The 20,164-nt window shown below is 48.5% G+C and overlaps 10 protein-coding genes across 10 annotated transcripts; 5 read left to right on the forward strand and 5 right to left on the reverse strand.

Moving 5' to 3' along the window:
- Positions 1-164: 164 nt before the first annotated feature.
- Positions 165-1,683, forward strand: N7447_006778 (glutamate 5-kinase; the record flags this gene model as incomplete). Its single annotated transcript, XM_057231040.1, has 5 exons — positions 165-204; positions 254-441; positions 517-627; positions 681-776; positions 832-1,683. The coding sequence occupies 5 exons, from the start codon at positions 165-167 to the stop codon at positions 1,681-1,683; spliced, it is 1,287 nt and encodes a 428-aa protein (XP_057086130.1).
- Positions 1,684-1,990: 307 nt separating this feature from the next.
- On the reverse strand, positions 1,991-3,117 carry N7447_006779 (putative beta-1,6-glucan biosynthesis protein (Knh1); the record flags this gene model as incomplete). Its single annotated transcript, XM_057231041.1, has 4 exons — positions 1,991-2,059; positions 2,127-2,682; positions 2,771-2,871; positions 2,926-3,117. 4 exons carry the CDS (start codon positions 3,115-3,117, stop codon positions 1,991-1,993), a joined length of 918 nt encoding a protein of 305 aa, XP_057086131.1.
- A 239-nt stretch (positions 3,118-3,356) lies between these two features.
- On the forward strand, positions 3,357-4,358 carry N7447_006780 (signal recognition particle receptor subunit beta; the record flags this gene model as incomplete). The annotated part of the gene is made up of 2 exons (XM_057231042.1): positions 3,357-3,569; positions 3,624-4,358. 2 exons carry the CDS (start codon positions 3,357-3,359, stop codon positions 4,356-4,358), a joined length of 948 nt encoding a protein of 315 aa, XP_057086132.1.
- Positions 4,359-4,517: 159 nt separating this feature from the next.
- N7447_006781 (putative short chain dehydrogenase/reductase) lies at positions 4,518-5,742 on the reverse strand (the record flags this gene model as incomplete). The annotated part of the gene is made up of 3 exons (XM_057231043.1): positions 4,518-4,562; positions 4,619-5,518; positions 5,665-5,742. 3 exons carry the CDS (start codon positions 5,740-5,742, stop codon positions 4,518-4,520), a joined length of 1,023 nt encoding a protein of 340 aa, XP_057086133.1.
- A 344-nt stretch (positions 5,743-6,086) lies between these two features.
- N7447_006782 (cystathionine beta-synthase CYS4) lies at positions 6,087-7,849 on the reverse strand (the record flags this gene model as incomplete). The annotated part of the gene is made up of 4 exons (XM_057231044.1): positions 6,087-6,680; positions 6,740-7,416; positions 7,485-7,519; positions 7,590-7,849. 4 exons carry the CDS (start codon positions 7,847-7,849, stop codon positions 6,087-6,089), a joined length of 1,566 nt encoding a protein of 521 aa, XP_057086134.1.
- A 1,020-nt stretch (positions 7,850-8,869) lies between these two features.
- N7447_006783 (hydrogen/calcium exchanger domain-containing protein) lies at positions 8,870-10,306 on the forward strand (the record flags this gene model as incomplete). Its single annotated transcript, XM_057231045.1, has 2 exons — positions 8,870-9,663; positions 9,715-10,306. The coding sequence occupies 2 exons, from the start codon at positions 8,870-8,872 to the stop codon at positions 10,304-10,306; spliced, it is 1,386 nt and encodes a 461-aa protein (XP_057086135.1).
- A 246-nt stretch (positions 10,307-10,552) lies between these two features.
- On the reverse strand, positions 10,553-11,347 carry N7447_006784 (putative cyclin-dependent protein kinase complex component; the record flags this gene model as incomplete). Its single annotated transcript, XM_057231046.1, has 1 exon — positions 10,553-11,347. One exon carries the CDS (start codon positions 11,345-11,347, stop codon positions 10,553-10,555), a length of 795 nt encoding a protein of 264 aa, XP_057086136.1.
- A 2,201-nt stretch (positions 11,348-13,548) lies between these two features.
- N7447_006785 (uncharacterized protein) lies at positions 13,549-15,232 on the reverse strand (the record flags this gene model as incomplete). The annotated part of the gene is made up of 4 exons (XM_057231047.1): positions 13,549-14,157; positions 14,214-14,684; positions 14,740-15,019; positions 15,069-15,232. 4 exons carry the CDS (start codon positions 15,230-15,232, stop codon positions 13,549-13,551), a joined length of 1,524 nt encoding a protein of 507 aa, XP_057086137.1.
- Positions 15,233-15,701: 469 nt separating this feature from the next.
- Positions 15,702-16,229, forward strand: N7447_006786 (uncharacterized protein; the record flags this gene model as incomplete). Its single annotated transcript, XM_057231048.1, has 1 exon — positions 15,702-16,229. One exon carries the CDS (start codon positions 15,702-15,704, stop codon positions 16,227-16,229), a length of 528 nt encoding a protein of 175 aa, XP_057086138.1.
- A 581-nt stretch (positions 16,230-16,810) lies between these two features.
- Positions 16,811-19,172, forward strand: N7447_006787 (ankyrin repeat domain-containing DHHC palmitoyltransferase family protein; the record flags this gene model as incomplete). The annotated part of the gene is made up of 4 exons (XM_057231049.1): positions 16,811-17,080; positions 17,146-18,287; positions 18,338-18,450; positions 18,502-19,172. The coding sequence occupies 4 exons, from the start codon at positions 16,811-16,813 to the stop codon at positions 19,170-19,172; spliced, it is 2,196 nt and encodes a 731-aa protein (XP_057086139.1).
- Between the last annotated feature and the right edge of the window lie 992 nt (positions 19,173-20,164).

The raw sequence follows: 20,164 nt of genomic DNA on the forward strand, positions 1-20,164 counted from the left end.
GCGATAAAGCGAGATCCTCCGCAAATGGCGGTAGTGACTGGCAGAATCAGCGCCGGAATCGGGCAAAAGGTGCTCTTCTGCGGTTCATCGCGGGGCAGTGAACAAGCCGTTTTATATATATTTTTTTCGTTGCTAGGAGGTTTATTTGGGCTAAAACTCGCATCATGGCGACCTCATCAGGTCTTACAATTGTGATCAAATTAGGTGCGGGGATCTATATCTACTGATGGCTCGTGTATTGACCATGTAATAGGAACGAGTTCGATTGTTGACGAGAAAACCCACGAGCCGATTCTTTCGATCTTGACATTGATTGTGGAAACCGTAACCAAACTACACAGAGATGGCCACCGGGTCGTCCTTGTATCATCCGGTGCCGTGGGCGTTGGTCTGCGAAGGATGAATGTGGACGAGCGACCAACATACCTGCCGCGTATACAAGTATGTCTTTAATTCTGCAGAAACCGCAGCTCACACAAACTATCTAATTGAAAAGGTGCTAAATGAAATCTATAGGCTCTCGCTGCAGTTGGCCAATGTCGACTGATGAGTCTTTGGGATAATCTATTCTCGCATCTTCGTATCCCTGTTGCTCAGATTCTTTTGACGAGAAATGATATTGCTGATGTATGTACTCTTATATCTGCTCAAGCCTGCTTCTTCACTAACACCCAATACAGCGAACTCAATATGTCAATGCGCAAAATACATTTGGTCAATTGTTTGATATGGGAGTGATTCCTATTGTCAACGAAAATGATACCCTGGCCGTTTCTGTAAGGAGATCCCCTTTCAAGGCATGAATGACCTATCTGACCCAATATTTGCCAGGAAATTAAATTTGGCGACAACGATACCCTTTCTGCAATTACAGCGGCTATGGTCAAGGCTGACTATCTGTTTTTGATGACTGATGTCGATTGTCTTTATTCAGCAAATCCCCGAACCAACCCAGACGCAAAACCCATTGAAGTGGTGACCGATATTTCCTCTCTTGAGGCTGACGTCTCGTCGGCAGGCTCCTCCCTTGGCACTGGAGGTATGAGCACGAAGATTGTGGCCGCGAAGCTTGGAACCAGCGCTGGTGTCACGACAGTCATCACCAAGAGCTCAAAGCCAGGCAACGTTCACGACATTGTGAAGTACCTACAATATCTCGAGGCTCGGTCCAATGGCGTAGCAACTGACGACCAAAACGAGCCACCCACTGCTCCTCTCCACACCCGATTCATCCGTTCGGATACCCCGATTCAATCACGGACATTCTGGCTACTCCATGGACTGTACCCCCATGGTACATTGTACATCGACCACGGAGCTTACCACGCACTTTTGAACAATGCCAATCTTCTTCCGGCTGGAGTGGTCGGGGTTGAAGGTCATTTTGGACAGCAGGAGTCCGTGCGGCTAGTAGTTGTTGATCGGCCATCGCCAGATGCCTTGAATGGGGACTTTATCCACCACAGACAGGAACCCAAGGAGGTCGGTCGGGCTCTGGTGAACTATGGAAGCATTGAAATCACACACATCAAAGGCCACCGCAGCACACAGATTGAGACGCTACTTGGCTATGCCGATAGCTACTACGTGGCGATGCGAGAGAACATCTCGTTCCACGAGGACCACAGTCACACGGTGACACCGACATTAACTCCGGCCTTGGAGGAATGGAAATTGCCTTGAGGCATAATGTTGGATCATCCATTATACGTATATTACGAACGGAAACGAAAAATTTCTTGCATTCAACTGCACTGGATGGTTGAGGTTTCCACCCAAACCTTAATCGTTTCAATATAAAAGTTGCTCGGGATATATAGGTCAACAAACAAAACAGCCAAAAAAAGAGACATCTTAGTGGTAAATAAATACCCCAAAAGTATGACCTCCAAGGCGTGAATGGAAACACTCGGAATTAGATGCTTCCACACCAACCGAAGCGCCATGTAAAGATATTCGAGAAAATAAAAGTGACATGCTCGAAACCATATCAATCATTCCAACGATCCAACCAGTTTTGCATTCTCTTGTCCAATGTGGGCGCAGGAGCGGGGGCAGCCTGAACAAAAACAAACAGATTAGCTTTCAATATCAATCACAACCATACATTCAAACATCGAACTCACTGTATTCTCGATGCTGTTCGCTGTCCATGTTGCAAAAGCTGTATCCGTGTACTGGACAGTTGGCGCACCGAGGTAGGCAGTGGCAATGGAGAACGGGAAAGGCGGATATTGAGGAGTGGCCGATCTAGTTGCGATAGTAGTCCCAGCGCTCTTGGGCATTGGGGCATATTTGATTGAGCCAGTCTGCTCGCCGTATGGGACAGTATGCTGGTTAACCGCAGCAACATCTCCGATAGCAGCCACCTGTCTTTTACGCAATTCATTGCGCTCGGCTTCGCCTTTGACGGTTGGGGTTGGGAATTGTAAAACCTTTTTGGTTGAGGAACTCTTGGTGAGACTCGAGGTGCTGAAAGTTGAGGTGATCTCTGCGGCCTCGATGAGGTGGCCGTCGTCTCCAACCGTAGGCCAGGGAAGAGCGATGGCAGCAATCGGTTGCATTGTCTTGATCGCATCTGTTACTTTGGCCGAGAAGGTACCTTTCATGTTTGTCAAAGTGAAATGGGAAGTGAACCCGGACCGGTGATTATGAGGACCTGATAGAACAATCTTAAGGAAGCTGAGTGAAACCGGGGGACATTGGTCAGTCATACAAAGGAACAAAGGAATTTGATGAAGCCACAGATACTAGGGGGGAATGGTCTCACTATGCATTGGGTCCGTTTCCACCGACACTTTGGTCGACTTGAAATGAGACCATGTCACCAGAAGAATAGGCACCATTGTTAATGACCTGTGATAGAGTGTCCTGAATATGTGGTTAACGCCATGTTTTCGGTTTGTAGCACAGAGAGAAACATACATATGAACCTGTCGTCTCGTCACCGGCACAGAGATAAAAATCATAAGTTGAAGCTGGCTCACTGTCTAGACCCCAAAGCAGACTCACGGCAGCTGCGCCATCGAAACTCATATCATCTGTTGTGATCTGAGAGCCGATCTGGCCATAGGCGGCCGTAAATAACAAGGCGACCTGAAGCAATTGAACTCGCATACTGATATGATTGAGAAACATGAGTTTCTAGAGAACAGAGAGTAACCTCCCAGTTAAGAGAGAGGGCAATCATCCCTTCATAAGGCTTGGTATGTGCATCATTTGCATGCATTCCTAAGCCCTTGGGCCCTTGAGGATATAGAAACATCTGATGCGCACTAAGATAAGGTGAGTGGTCCGTGCTATCCTTCAGTTCTCCTGTCAAAGTGTCGGCCCACCACTTTCGACAACTCACAACCATGTCGTCTCAAGCAAACTGGAATTCAGTGACTGGCATTGCCACACTGCTGTTCGATGGCAACCTTGTCGCCATTGCTATTGCCATCCTCTTCACCTTTGGTGTCCCGATCGCACTGCACATCTTCTTCTTCCAGGCTGTAGCCTCTCCACCCTCGAGTAATTTCCTACTGCTTGGCCCTAGTGGAGCTGGAAAAACTGCATTTACAACCTTGGTAAGTTCTTTAGGACCCGAGAGAATGCTGAATTCCTTGCTAACTGATCTATAGCTCGAGGCCAAGTCCTCACTCGCTTCGAACAAGTCGCACAGCACCCACACCTCCCAACAATCAACCTTAGTAACCGTGACCTTACCACCCACTGTCCCAACCGGATCCAACCGCTACCGATCGGACAATGACCCCTCCTTGAAGGAGGCCATGCGGAATCCAATCAAGTACCGCATAAGGGATACCCCTGGCCATGGCAAGCTCCGCGTCTCGCAAGGGATCTCCGAACTCCAGACCATGTCCCAGTCAAAAGACATCAAGACAAGGCTACGTGGCGTGGTGTTCATGGTCGATACCGCTGCTCTAGTTGATGAAGCGACGCTCCGTGACACCGCGACCTATCTGCACGACGTTCTTCTCTTTCTCCAGAAGCGCGCAAAGAACGGGTCATCAAGCAAGCGGACCACTGATGTCCCTGTCTTAGTCGCCGCCAATAAGCAGGATCTATTCACTGCACTGCCACCAGGCGCGGTGAGAGAGAAGCTGGAGGCGGAGATTGATCGCATCCGTAAGTCGAAGACCAAGGGTCTTCTGGATGCTAGTGCGGATACTGGGTTGGAAGACGAAGAGGAGATTTTGGGTAATGATGAGCAAGAGACCTTCAGCTTCAAGCTCCTGGAGCACGAGGTTGGTATTAAGGTTGATGTGGTTGGTGGTGCTGTCAAGGGTGACTTGCAAGAAGAGTTCGGATCTGGAGTGCGCCGCTGGGAGGAGTGGGTTGGTATGTGCTTGTGATCGCTACGAGTTTTTTTTTTTGCTCTCTTGTCTTGATGGCCCGAAATAGTAAATAGGTGGTCCTATCATGGCTTACTTGTATATGTTATGCTAGAAGGAAAAAAAAGTTGCCCCAAGGTTTTTGAGACACTACAATGCTGGTTTATTTTATTGATATTGTCAATCCAACCCCAGTGTCCCTGTAGCTTGTGCATCAATCCAATCCTGTATGGTCAACAATGATAGAAATATAACGGCGTGAAAGAAAACATAGTACTCACCCACAGATCTCGAGCAAGCTTCATATCTCCAGATGTCGCACTGGACTCACACAGCGTAGCGATAGGTATAAAATACTGACCACGATGGTCCTGCTCTCGCACTTCATGACTAGCAACAAGATATAAAGCTGTAGCAGCTCCATCCTCCGGACTTTGACCTAACCACGATCCTACCATTCTTATAAGCCAACCTAGGAAACCCCCAAAATAAGAATTCCACCCGCGCCATTGATCAGTAACGATATTGCCTGGGAAGAACGAATTAACATAGATCTGCTTGCTCGCTGGATCTTGATCGTCTAGAAGCCGCCGACTGAGCTCTTTGGCAAAGAGGATGTTACCCAGCTTTGACCGGCCATAGCGCCACACTCCATCGTACAACGCGGGCCATTTGACGCGTGACGATGAGAACAGAAGATCCAGATCAAGCTGTTGGCACCAAAAATGGAACGATGAGCTGGTCACAGCAATTCGTACGTCACTGCTAGGCGTCACTCCATTCTTTAACAGAGGTAAGAGTGATGTGGTTAGAACTTGGTGTCCGATGCAGTTTGTCGCGAATACACGCTCGATATTCTGGGGTGAGCACTTGCATTCATTTTGAACGCTGATGGCTTCATTTTGGAGAGATGTATTAATACGTAACGATTCAATTGAAATTGAGAGACGGAGCTCACCTGCATTGCAAATCAGTATATGAATCCGGCTTGTGAGTTGCTTGATCTTCGCCACTGCGGCCTTGACATCCCGAATATCCCCCAGATCGCACTTGACAAACTCAGCTCGAGTATCGTTCTCGAGTGAGATGCCTTCGCGGTGTCTCCATTCCTCGCGAGCAGTGGTGTATCTGTCTTCACTTCTGGCAATGATGATCACTTTCTCTATGCCATGTAAAAGAAGCTGGGCGGTGATTTCTGTATTAATTATTATACTTTGCCGGGTATTCAATTAGCTTGAGATCAGGGGCTCATGCTTGCCTTTGCCAATGCCTGCTTGTCCACCCTGAGAAATTAGCTGCTGGGTCGAGATATAATGAGAGAACTCACTGTCACCACAGCCACTCGTCCATTTAACGCCGGTGTATTTGCTAGGGGGAAGTTTCGATATGTAAATATTCCTGTCATCTCGAGTTGGGGCAAAATCGAAAGGATTCCCAAGCGAAGGTGGCAGATATATCTGAAATCGACGTCATCGCCACCTAACCCTGAACAGATCTGAAAAAGTACCATATATAATTTTTTTTTTCTTCTATGGTATGTATTAAGTATGTATCACATTGAACACCTTTGCGCTGCACGATCTAGGTAATCCATTCCCACAATGTGTTGAATCCCATCGGGGAAGCCTTCATGCCAACGCAAGAGAAACGCCTATCCCAAAATATCAAAGAATGTTCAGGAATGTTGAACCCCTACCCAACAAGCAATGTCTCATGCGAATGCCTTTCAGGAAAGAAAAGGAAACCATTTTAGGCCTTGTTCGCCTTGGACTGGTGCAGCATCCAAGTGAGCAGATCGACCTTGGTAACGATGGCCAATGGCTTCATCGCACCACTTGCATCCTTCTCGGTCACAACTGCAGCGCTGTTCCACTCGAAGAAGCGGTTCAGGACACTGAGAGGGGTATCCATGGTGATCTCGATGAAGCCGCGATTCCGGGTCTGGGGCTTGAGGGAGTCCATACCCTTGGAGAGATCACGGGGGTCGGTGACCACCTCGGAGATCTTGGAGAAGTCAAACATGACATCGGATACGGGGCTCTGGGCCGAGGCCCGGCCGTGCGTCAGTCGGCTGAGAACGTTGCCTAGCGTCACGAGACCGACGAGCTTGCGCCCAGAGGGGGCAAGGACGGGAAGTTGGTCGAAACCTCGGTCACGCATCACCTCGATGGCAATCTCACAAGGAGAGTTGGCTGTCACGGTGGTGATGGGCTTCAAGCGCAAAGCGCTGACCTTGGCATTGGCCAGAGGGTTAGACTCGGGCTCCTGGGTTTGAGTGGTCGATGCAACGGCGGGAAGCGACGGGAGCAGATCGTTGGCTGCGAGCCAGTCGTCATCGGCGAACTTGGACCGGTTAGCCTGAATGCAAAATAAATGAGAATAAATGAAAGACTTGTTCCTACCTTGGAAAGGTAACTTCTGATGCTATCGGGAAGAATCACGACGACGACATCGTCCTTGGAGAACTTCTTGGCCTCGTTAGCCTTGACCATAGCGGCAATGGCACTGCCACTGCTACCGCCGACCAGCAGACCCTCCTCGGCGATCAGACGGCGGGAGTACTTGAAAGACTCCTTATCTTCGGTCTTGATCCATTGGGTCACGGCCTTTTGGTCCAAAACCTCGGGGATGAAATCATATCCAATACCCTCGACCTTGTAAGGCTCATTGGCACGAGCTTCGTTGAGGGAGGGCGGGAGGGCAAGAATAGAACCAAAGGGATCAGCGGCGATCACGTTGATATCGGGGTTGTGCTTCCGCAGGCCATTGGCAAGACCGGTGATCGTACCGCCGGTTCCAGCACCAGCGACGATAGCACTGATCTTGCCATTGGTCTGGGTCCAGATCTCCTCGGCAGTGCCAAGCTCGTGTGCCAATGGGTTGTTGGGGTTCTCGTATTGATCCAAGATGTGGGCGTTGGGCAATTCCTTCTCGAGACGTCTGGCCACACCGATATGCGACTCGGGTGAGTCAAAGGCAGCTTCATTGGGGGTTCGGATGATAGTCGCGTTCAAGGCACGCAGAACGGCGACTTTCTCGGCGGACATCTTCTCTGGGAGAGTGATGATGGTCTTGTAGCCTGAATAGAGAAGAATAGACCGAATTAGGACGGATCGGACAAGAAAAGCATAGAGAATAGAAACATACCCTTGACAGCACCAACCAGTGCCAGACCAATACCACTAATGAATCTCAATTAGCATCCGTGGCCTATGACCTTGAATGGAAAAAAAAAAAAAAAAAAGAACCTACGTGTTGCCACTGGTGGGCTCGATGAGAGTATCACCAGGCTTGATGCGACCAGATCGCTCAGCCTCTTCAATCATGCGAAGGGCAATGCGATCCTTGACACTGCCACCGGCATTGAAATACTCGCACTTGGCGTAGACGGTAGCATCGATTCCCAAGGTGCGGGGCAAACGGTTCAATCGCACAAGGGGTGTATTACCGATCTGCTGGGTAATAGTGTCCAAAGTGACCGGCGGATTACCGGGAGTTGTGATAGAAGCCATGATGTGTGAATTCTTGGAGTGAGTAAAGAAGGAAGTTGGAAATTCGCAAGTCGAAGATTTCGCCTGCGCCCCGCCCGATGATAGCCGGATTTTTCTTTGGTGGGCCCAGATCTATGGACTTTTGTTATTTGGTATATAAATTGGATTTGTATAGGATTTATATAGTTATATTGATACAGCTGTGGCTATATGGTTGCAGTTATATGGTTGTATTTAGGTGTAGTTATATAGTTGTGGTATAGTGATACAGAGACTATACCGAGATAAATCCAGTACCTCGCATCGCATCTATGTGTTCAAGAGCCATGTCTAGCCTAGTACTGGTAACCTGACTGCTACACATCCAACACTCGCTCTGAAGAAAGCCGATCTCTACCCATAGTTGATTGGTCAATTTTCCCAAGGTCATATTGACCAAGATCAAGCTCAAGCTTTATCTTGTGCCGATATGGAGTCCATACTTTATTCTGCAAAGCCAAGGTCGTGGCTGTGCAGAAAATATGATATATCCACACAGAATTGGTGTTTCATCCCGAGACTGCCAATATTACCCAGAAACACCAATACTCTGGGCAAGAAAGGTCTATTCTGGACATCTGGATGCTGAGTATAACTCGTTCTTTGTTTTTGTTTTTGGCTTTCTTTTCCTCTGAGAGTCCAAGTCATGAGGTGACAACGGGATACGATCTTCATGGTAAAAAGTAAGATACGGCCTGGACTCAGCAGACTCATCCCTGAATTCATATATCGGAATACTCGAGGGCTGATTGGCTCTATTAAGTGCCAGCACATCCCACTTGTTTTTAATTGCCTCCTTTATATTGTACTCCATATGTTGTAGTCTTCTCCCCCCTCTCCTTTTTCGTGTTTTGTTTCAGCGTTTACCCTGGTCTACTTGGCGTGTTTTCATCTAGCATTCAGATCACCCCTTTGTTTTGTGTTTTTCGTCACGCCACGGTCTGGTACCTCGCATGTGCCCTGCCCAACCCTCTGATCTATACAGAGTCATTATTGGTTAGAATGGGCTCAATCAGATCAACACATTCACAGAACGTCCGTCTCCGTGGGAGTGGTGAGCAGCCGACGGCCCAGGAGAAGCGCTCGCAGAACTCAATATTGCCCACCAACTCAACCACTTCCAAGCGAGGATGGGCCTTATTTCGTGTGGACACAGCCGGAGAGAGCGGCCGTACCGGTATTCACCCATGGCATCTCCTCAAGGTATGCTTTAGGAGTGTCTGTACGCTTTCGATGGTCGTGAATATCCTCTGGCCGTTTGTCCCCGCCGCAATTGTCGTCCATTTTGCGAGACCCGATCTTCATGTCTGGATCTTCAGTCTCAACTACATCGCCATGGTGCCCTCGGCAAACCTACTCGGCTTTGCCGGTGGGGAACTAGCCAAAAAGTTACCAAAGATGATAGGCATCGTGGTTGAAACAACTTTAGGCTCTGTGGTGGAACTCGTGCTGTTCATGGTTTTGTTGTATAACCATGGTCGGTCCGAACATTCGGATCTGATTCCTGTCATCCAGGCCGCTATTCTCGGTTCCATCATGGCAAATCTCTTGCTTTGCTTGGGCATGTGTTTCTTTGTCGGCGGTATCAAGCGTCATGAGCAGAACTTCCACGAAGCCATCAGTGAAGCTGGTACCGGGTTGCTCCTTGTCGCGGGGTTCGGTCTGTTGATTCCAAGTGCGTTCTACTCCGCGCTGCGTGGAAGCGTCAATAATCATTTTACTCTGGTGGAGTTGAACGAATATGCCTTGACGATTAGCCGTGCCAGTGCGGTGATCCTGCTCGTAGCATTTTTGACGTGAGTTGGCCCTAAGCTCTTGCCCATCATCCTACTAACACTCTCTGACAGGTATCTTTTCTTCAACCTACGCAGCCACAATTCCATTTTCGATGATATCCTAGAGAAAGACGAACACCATGACGAAGACCGACACGAAGAACTTGCGAGAGCAAAGCTCACAATGATAGAATGCTTCGTGGTTATCGCCCTTGCCCTGACCTGCGTTTGCATGTCCGCCGTCTTCCTAGTCCAAGAAATCGAATATATCGTGGAGCGCGGCGTCTCGGACAATTTCCTCGGTTTGATTCTCGTCCCTCTGGTGGAAAAGGCCGCCGAGCACCTCACGGCCATCGACGAAGCCTGGGACAACCAGATCAACTTTGCACTCTTCCATTGCCTGGCCCCTTCGATCCAAACAGCACTGCTGAATGCACCGCTCACTGTCATTGTGGGTTGGGGCATGGGCAAGGATATGAGCTTAAACTTTGAGATCTTCATGGTTGTCCTCCTTGTGCTCTCGATTCTGGTCGTTGGGAATTTCTTGCGTGATGGCAAGTCCAATTACCTTGAAGGTGCTCTTTGTGTGCTGGTTTACTTCATCATCGCTGTTTGCACCTGGTACTACCCCCCAGTGCACATTGCCTCGACGAATCAGTCTTGAACGTCCGAATAGTTTTTAAGCGTGTTTGGTTGGCGAATATATTCCATACAGTATATCATATATCACTCATGGTTGGTGTTGGTGTTTAGACGAGGAGTTTGATGGGTAAACTAAGTCTCCATAGATGGTTGGAGTAAATAAGTAAATAACTGTCTGAACATCAGCCAGCACCTAGCTAGTCAGATAAGGCCACATAGTGTAATATGACCTCATATGAGACAAAACACAATATGGTCTGACTGAGTGTTATTCCAGGGTAGTCTGAGGGCGCAAGGCTTCGTTCATCAACATCTGCGCATCAACACGCAGCTCAAAGTCGGCTAGGAAACAAAAGCTGATTTCGAGTTTTGACAATTCCTGTTCACTGACTCCACCGACCTTCGCAACCCGACTATGCGGATAGCTCAAGTCCTCCAGAGCCTTCGAAGCAACCCAAACACCCGCAAGCACAAGCCTGTGCATATTCTTGGGCAAAACCCTTAACACATTCTCGACCAGAGTCATCTTCGATATATACACGCTAGCTGCGAGATAGACCGCCGTAGACATAGGACAGTACCTATGCAAACGAAGCAGATACTCATTCAACGGAATCGGGGGTACTTTCTTCGACAAAAACTTCTTCGCCAAGATCGCCATTTGAATCGTCTCTTCGGTCGCCCTCGCAGGGTCAACAGGAACGCTCGAGTCCTTAACATGTAGCCCGACAGTTTTTACCTTGAGCTCATCCTCGGCAGGGGTATCATAATCCCGAGGCGCGGGGCCATGCGCATGCAGCTCATCGGTGCCGTCAGGTTTTTGGGCGAAGTAAGCGCCTAGCCGCTCAATATTCAAACAAAGCAAGTGTAATGCAGCCTCGGGCGAAATATCAAACACAGCGGCGGGGGTCTGCAACAAATCAGGATCGTCGGGCTGGTCATGACCAATATTATCCAGCGACGAGCCGAGTTTCAGCATGGTTGGCGCAGGTTTTGCGTTTGGGTTGGAATCTGTGTCTTGGGACACGGAAGTGGTTGTAGTGTGTGTCACGGTAGTGGCCATGGTGTGTGTGGATTGTTTTCACTGCCACGCGCAGGCGCGGGCTTGGTAGGGGGTTGCGAGTAGCGCGCACCTGGACCTTGAGGTAGATGGTGGCTCCCCGGTTGGATATCTCATTTTCCAACGAGTAGTTCCTGGCCTCTGTTGGGACTTGTGCTCTCTTTGCGGCGGATCCCGGCTTCGATGGGGGTAGGTGGAGGGGGCTTTGAGGCGATATGGCTGAAGATTCCTCTTTATAGGATTGTATAGCGGGGCGAGTGGTAAGTTGTTTTGAAGTTCAGTCTACATAGAATGAGAAGCTGATTAATTTCCAAATCCAGATTAACCTCACCAAAAAAAAATTTAATCCAAGGTATCGAATGGAAATCGAATTGGAACTGATTGCATTGAATCAAGTCGACGCAAGGAGAAATGGGGAGATAAGAAAATTGCCACATGTGACCTTAATTTGTGGACTATACGGAATATACTTGAAATCATGCCCCCAAAAACAAAAGCTCCCCTCCAATACAAATACCGCACAGGGATTCTACCACACATATACTGAGTGTATTACACGTCGGTATTCAGGGGAACCTTTTGTGAGGTTATTTTACATCAAGAAAAACCACCGGGGCACATATTCTCCCCATTACCGCAGACTACCTACCTGTACTCGACAGGTGTGAGGTCCCGGCCTCCCTGCTCAGCGTACAGGACAGTAAATCTAGAGCCGGAGCCGGAGCAACCAAAAAGCTGCTTTAGAATCTATGTCGCCTGAGGACTCGTCGAGCCGAGTCCGACAGTCCACGGGATCCGTGTGAGATCACTGGAGGCTCTCCTGTTTTGTAATGCACATTTGCTTCGCGTGTATTTTGAACCAGGGTTGTTCGTGACGATGCTTGATACGGCAAATCAATGAACCGAACCTTTTTCGGTGCTCGCTCCTCCATTCTCGGCGTTGAACACGAGTCATATCTTTGTCTAGCAAAATTAGACGCCATTTCATAATCCGGGAGATCAACTACAAAGATCTTGGGAAGCGGTTGGGTTAACGTATACCGGGAACTGGAGTTGCGAACAGGTTCCGACCAGCAGGCTAAGCAGGGAGGCCAGGACCTCATACCTGTACTCAACAGGTAATCTGCGGTAATTGCGGGATATGTATATCCCAAATGTCTTTCCTGGATGTAAAATAACCTCGCAGAAGATTCCGCTGAACACTGGCGTGTAATGCGCTCAGTATATGTGCGGTGGCGTCTCTATTTTGCGCGTTAATTGCTTGTTCTCGATACTCGATCAGAGGATAGCTCGAGGACAGTGAAATGCTAATAAGTGATCCTTGAACAATGCATCTGGAAACAAAGATACTCTTGAACAAGGGTGTTGTTGCAGGAACATAGAGAAATAAAGAATGGAACTTGACGAACTTCGTTTGCAGAAGCACGGCTGAATTGCCAGGCATAGTCTGTGTAAAACATGTGGACAATGGTCTCGAAGTAGCCGATTCCTTCCAAAAGAGTAAAGATAGAGAAGTATTGGTAAATTTGGCCCGAGACAAAGCAGGTTTGACAAAGCAAGGTGATCTGATATAGATTGAAAACAAAGAGCTTTATGGCGAGATATTGACTTAATTTTTATATTCGACCGTCCGACACCTATAACGAAGTTGTTAATTGTTAATATTCAATATTCTTTCTCTCAAAAGAGAATGGCTGATACAAACTTGAGGTCACCAGGGCGCAGTTCAACGAGTCAACGTCTTAAGACCAGTTGCCTGATAGAATTATCAAGTGATATAGTGTGAGTAGCAGGGTACTCCCGAGCGAGGCGCGGCATGAAGAGCACGAGAAAACGCCAAAGATACAACGTAGGACCTGTTATTGTCCATAGCACGACCAACACAATCTTTTTCGGAGAATAAGGTCCAACACTCTATATAATTGTCATCACTGCCTAAAATATTCACTGCGCAAACATTATTTAGGAGTCTTAAGTCATCCTAACATCTTAGTGAAGGAAATCCTTCAGCCACACACCAGGCGTCAAATCAGAGGCCATGCCATTTTGGCGCTAAAACAACCAACGGCGATTAAGAGCCAACCATTGACAACTGCGACTACGAGATCAGACATAATTTCATGCATGAACGCGTAGATCCATAGAAACAATAGAATCGTGAAGAGAAAAAAATAACCTTGAACAGCAAAGTTTCGCCACAATGCCTAGGTCCACCGCTCAATTAATCTATCCTGATTGCTATCACGATGGTGGAGAACGTCCAAATTGAGCTTCTGGACCCCATTTTGAAGACTCGTGAGTTCTTTCTCGAGGTCCGATAGCGCTGACTCCTCGGAAGAATCGCGCAGTGATGTTTCATAGTGAGAGTTGGCGTGCAATGAGCAAAGAAGAAGCTGAGATGCGTTATCCAATGGCGCTAAGTGGGTCACGAGAGGAGCGTCCACTGCGATATTGAGGCTGTGAAGTGTTTCGGAAATGTGATATCGCTTCTCATGGAGGTCACCAGCCCCTCCATTCTCGCGCGGGTGGAAGATTGATTCTGGCGGTACACCAACCCGCCTCAGAAGTCTTTCGAGTGATGGTTGGGCAACTACAGGGACACTGGGCGTGCGGGCAAGAAGGAGGCTTGGCTGTAACGATCGCCGTCGCAGAGACTCCCGTCGGGATGATGGTTGTGTGACGAGTTCGCTGCCTGCTTCGGATTGGTATAACGCAGCTAGCTGTTCTAACAGTTCAGAAGACGACTCCCGGACCCCGAGTTGGTTTGTAAGATCTTGCTTTGATAAAGTCATCTCGATCAATATGTCGAGTGCCTGATATGATTTAGTTCATCGCTGGCCAATAGGACTACCGAGGTAGAGCCTCGTACCTGTTCTAATTTCTCCTGCGACGCCACTCGAAGCTGATCGTGCTCGTTCTGGAGTTCACGGAGAATAGGTTCGTGGAACTGCTGCCTGGTCGACATTTCTGCCAAGATTTCAATCTCTGGATATAGAGACTCTAGTTCTTCCTCGAGGGCAATGTTCGTTGACACATCTATGGCGTCGGGATTCGATCCCCCTGCGTGTATTGTTTCCAGATATAGTCGATCCAGACGGTAGTGTATTTCCTCTGCCACGTAGTCTGACAGCGTCGCACTGAGGTGGTTCGTACGCTTGACTGTAGATGCATCATTCCCACGATACTTGATACTGGACATGAGCGTTTCCAGATTCGCAAGAGCCTTGTCGTCCTGCTTTAACCGGGTAGACAGAGAAGCGAGGATTCTCTTGCTCTCCGCGCCCGACTTGTCCGTCGCGGTTCTAAAACTGGCCTCCAGCTCATCGGCAAGCTCAACTGCCTACATAGAACCAGGATCAGCAACACGCGACGGGTTGTGACAGACATGCCCTTACCGCCATTGTAGTATTTTGCCTCCCCGCTTCATGTTTCTTTTGCAGCCGAGCGATATCCCGGCTCCGCTGCTGCTCCACTTTGTTTTCCAGACCCAATTGCTTATTGAGGCTTGCACATTGGCATTTTAGAGCCTCGGTCTGTTTTTGAATTGTTGCCGTCGAGGCTTCGAGGGACTCGATCGTGTTGCGGAGTTCATCTTCGAGGATAGGCCGTATCGCGCCGAGGTCTGGGTTGCGGAGAATAGGTTGAAGAGCGCCAGAATTTTCGAGCTTGAGGTATCTACCTTCCATTAGTTATCTCTTGTAGATGGGATACAAATGAGGCGTACAATGCGAGCTCGTCTTTTGATAACAGAGTGTCGGGGCGAAGATGCTTGGACGCCCATTTCGCATTCCTGTCATCTTCAAATGCTGACACAATCACCTCTCGCTTAGCTGGAATATCCCGATCCTTGAGGATTGATATAAGCTTGTCGGTCAAAGTGTCTTCCATTGTGTTTTGGGAGGTGTTGCGGAGACATAAACAGGGAGCTCCGAAAAGTGGAGTTGCGACTTTCTCTGCAACACTGGCATATTTATGGGTTCTATTTAGACAAAGATTGTTGTATGTGATGTTTATTGTTTATATATATAAAATACCTTCTGAACAAAGGAGAAGCTATAGATGTATATTGTGCAAGTATTTTTGAATTGAGTCAGAATACAAGTCAATTGAAGATATGAAAGGACTGGCATAGCTTTGAAAGAACCTCTTTGTGCTATTAATTCACCCGTTAGCCTTATATCTTTCAAATCTTGTTTTACTCATGAACAAGAGCGAGATTGAAGGTTGAGTGCTCGAGTATAAAAGGTCCATTCCCCCAAGGTTTTGGATACATCACCATCGACTCGAGCTATTTAGCTAAACGTTTTTATTCAGATACAACACTGAAACCAGTAAGGATTCCTTCCCTACATCAACCATGGACGCAACAACTCTGAAGGCCGCGCGAGAATTCTTCGCCGACTCGCGAAATGAGTTCGTCGTATATCTCGAGCAACTGTCCGCCGGGGATATCTCATGTCAGGATGTCCCTGCAATCCAGATTGAGCTTCGTCGTATAGCCCGCACACTCTCTGGGTGGAAGGAGCTTCGAAATTATTCCAACGAGCCGACTTGCAGTTGCTTTTCGGACCATTTATGCAACCTCTCAGGTATTGTTGTAGAAGTCGCTGATCTGGTCACTATCAAGGGTGGGCGGCTTCCTCTTACAGTTTCGAAAATGTTCAATATGCTGGCTATGCAGGTAGGACGACTCACTATTGATGGTTATCGCGAAAAGGATGAGTATGCGCTTAGCTTTGATCGATTGGCCAAGTACGAAGACCGTAGATGGCAGATTGGGTCCCAGGGACCGGATGACGGTAGAGCTGCACTTCTCTTTGGCTTGTGGACTCGCATGAGTCGCACCTCGGAGCGTGGTCCTAATTGCAACGCCTGCATGTGCTGACCGGTAATCTTGTGTTCTAACTTTTTTTATAGGTCAATGATATAACTGCAGAATAAAAAACAAGTACAAGTCCAGTAAAAAAAAGAGTAGAGGTAACCATTTTCAATGGTGTTTATGTACTCCGTATATACCGAAATATTAAGAGCGGCAGAGAGAAGGCCCAAAATGCGGCTGCCTGTGGCTGAGTAATCCGGTCCAAGAAAAAGGAGCACGTTAGAACAGAAATAGAAGAACAATATATTCAAATCTGTTCAAGTACTCTCTACTCCCTACTCCCTACAGAAAGATCATATAACAGTGTATTGCGACGTCTCTCGATTAGCTCGATTAGCGTCTCCGCAAATCCAAAGCCCGCCCTTTCGACCTTCACGAATCTGTTTACCATTTACCATTTACCATTTACTTCTACTTATACCCATACCTTGAAAAAAAATTTCAGTGGATGCGCCGGCGACGGAATCGCAATGTTCTTTTAGAATACGGTCACAAAACAGTCCAGTCCTCGAATCGAGTCTCCTTTCCCAGCCCCCGAGTGGCATTCGATCCATATCCAATACATATTCAACAGTAGACAACCCAAAATGTCTACCAAACCCTCACCAGAACCCCGGGGCCCCAGCCCAAGCCAGACCTCCGGTTCCACCTCCGCCTCGAATGGCAACGGGACACCCACTCCAAACGATGTAGAGATGAAGAGCTTGCGTCCTGATCCCCCTAAAGGCTCAATTCCTCTGGGAGAGGATGTGATGCAGTTGGCTCGGATGGGGGAGATTGGCACCATGCAGAAGTTATTCACGGCCAAAAAGTTCACCGCAAACCACCGCGATGAAGAGGGGATTACACCACTGCATGTTCGTTACAACCCAGCACAACATCTAACAGGGATCTGTTTACTGACCGCATTATCCTTTTCTAGTGGGCGGCAATCAACAATCAATATGCGATGTGTAAATTCCTGATCGACTCCGGAGCCGACGTCAACGCCAAAGGAGGAGAATCGGTGGCCACACCAGCCATGTGGGCTGCACAACGGTGTCATTATTATATTGTGAACCTACTGCTTCAGAATGGAGGCGATCCTCTTCTGACGGATGTCCAAGGATACAACATTCTACACCTCGCAACCATCGATGGCAACGCTTTCCTAGTCGTGCTGCTTTTACACCAGGAGATCCCCGTGGACGTTGTTGACCAACAAGGGCATACTGGACTGATGTGGGCTGCATACAAGGGGTATCCTGCATGTGTGGACTTGTTCCTGCGATGGGGTGCCAATGCAAACGCCGTGGACGAAGGTGGTTTGACACCGCTTCATTGGGCGTTGGTCAAGGGCTCAATGCCCTGTGTTTTAAAGTTGCTTGAATACGGCACTGACCGTTTCGCAAAGACCCGCGATGGAAAATCACCTGCGACTGTGGCTCAGGAAATGAACACCCTGCGGGTTTGGTACCGCTCGCTCAATGAGCGCGGCTTTGAACCGGATGGCACCCCAAAAGTGGTGCCTCTAGGCCTTGCAAACTTTGTACGCAACAAGAGCATCATGGCCAAATTCTTCTTCCTCTGGCCTTTCTTGATTATTCTGGTTGCCATCTGGATGCTTAGTAACCTGTCGATTTTCGTTGCTGTGCCCCTCGTATTAGTGACAGTCTTCGGGATGCAGTACGTTGCACAGCAATTCGCGAACAAGGGGCCTATCGAATATCGTGTGCTGCACAAAACACCGTATCTTGCTGGTGTCTTTGCTGGCACGTTGTTTTGGGTTGGCTTCCGCTATGTTTTTAAGGTGCTGCCAGCAACCTATTTGTCGTCTCCGATTCTGAACATCTTGTTCGCAGTCTTCTTCTGCTTGACTACTTATTTCTACATTTTTGCCATGGTCCAGGACCCGGGTTATGTTCCGAAAGTGAGCAGCAAGAATCAGCAGAGAGAGATTGTTAAGGAACTGTTCGAGCAGTGGAGGTTCGACGAAGAGAATTTCTGCATCCCCTGTATGGCAAGAAAGCCACTCCGAAGCAGACACTGTCGGCGTTGTGGGCGCTGCGTTGCGAAACATGATCAGTATGTGTCGTGAGAAATTTCTATTGATCTGACCACTAATTTTCGAATAGCCATTGCCCATGGATTGATAACTGTGTTGGAGCAAACAATCTCCGTCATTTTGTTCTTTACATAGTCTCCCTCGAAGTTGGCATCATTCTGTTTGTGCAGCTGACTATTACCTGTGAGTACTAGTGGTCTTTTGCCTCGGATCAATCAACTAACATGATGGCAGATATCAATTCTCTACCCGCTCCTACCAATGCTACTTGCAATGTCATCAACGACACGTTATGTGACTACGCCTCTCGCGATCCCTTCACTTTGGTTCTTAATGTGTGGATTACCCTCCAGCTTGTCTGGGTCACGATGCTGTGCGCCGTCCAGCTCGTCCAGATTTCTCGCAACCAAACCACCTACGAGAACATGCGAGGCCACCAAATCGACCGGTCCTACCCAAGCTCCCAAGCGTTTGCATCGGCTATGACCGCCGGAACCACGTCAATGGAAGCTGCCGGTCTTTCGGCTTCCGGACAAGGACCGAACCCGGCCCTCCGCGGCCCATCCGAACCCCGACGGAAACATGGCTGCATCCAACAGTGGTCATCTCTTCTCGGAATCGACGCTTTTTGGACAACCGCTAAGGACGGTCTCCGCGACGGGCCCCAGGCGGCTCGTCCCCGAAATCCCTTCTCCCGCGGTGTCGTCACCAACTGCCGCGACTTTTGGTGTGACCCGGCTCCGCTCTTTGGCAAGCGCCAGACCGGGGCGGCGATGCTCGGTGGCGAGGTGATCAACTATCACGATATGTACGAAACCCCAATGCGCATGCACACTGGCAACCGGTCCGGCGAGGGACCTGGCTACCGCAGCGTTGCTGGCGAGGACCCCGAACGCATGGTGTAAGATGATCCGAGATCTGAGCGTTGTTTGCATTGATATCCTTCTACCCTATGTTTTATTATGCAAATCAGCGCGGTGTTGTATTATCGGGGCACGTGGCATGACCAAATGTTTGCATTTTGCATTTAGAAGGATCCTATACAGTTGACGTTAGACATTAATGATTCCAAGGTTCCTTTTACTATACTATTATGGGAAATGACTTGGCTTTTTTTTTGAGCAGCAACAGAAACCAGTATTCATCAGGTATATATGACACCCACTTAGCGTCCAAGCTCCTCAGCATCCCCACAGTTTCACATTCCCATCAGATAAGATAGATCATTTCCCTTGGCTCTTGCAGCTAACCAACAATAAGCTGCATAAATGCCGAGTTCCGGACCCTTCCCTCGGCGTTTCTGGAACGATACCTACCTAAGTAATTAGGAAGGGCAGTCCTATTCCGTCCGAACGGGCCGATTGGTGCGTCCAACTGGGTCTAGGTCTACGTCTAGGTACATATGTACACTGCACATGACAGGTTCATGCTTTACATTACGCATTATAGCATAAGATATAAAATGTACCTGCATGGGAGCTCTGGAGGTGCATATGCCAGCGCACATTGACAAGGAAGGTGCTGTAGCTTGCGATCCTGTCAAGCGGATAGCGGGAGTAGTGACTCCAGATGTGGAACCTTGGCAAGGCTACAGCCTTTCAGAGACTCGGGAGAAATGTTTGACGACCGAGGTTCCAGTATGGCCTGATGTTTCTAGTGAACTCTCTGATCTAGCGGTCAACGATGTTTCTTGGCCGATTACACAAGGTACCGTGCTTGACTTAAAAATTCTTACTTAGACACAGAATAGGCAATACAATGCTAATCCAACGGCTTTCAATAATGGAGCCCAAAACAAGTCCAAGTCACAATCTGAAACCTACCTCGGTAGACGAAGGAGACATCAGAGAGTTCCCACTCTGAACATCTCCGATATCGCCGAAGAAACAGCCGAAAC

Source organism: Penicillium robsamsonii (assembly GCF_028829455.1).
Source record: "Penicillium robsamsonii strain IBT 29466 chromosome Unknown utg000003l_segment0_segment0, whole genome shotgun sequence".
In the NCBI taxonomy this organism is placed as follows: domain Eukaryota; kingdom Fungi; phylum Ascomycota; class Eurotiomycetes; order Eurotiales; family Aspergillaceae; genus Penicillium; species Penicillium robsamsonii.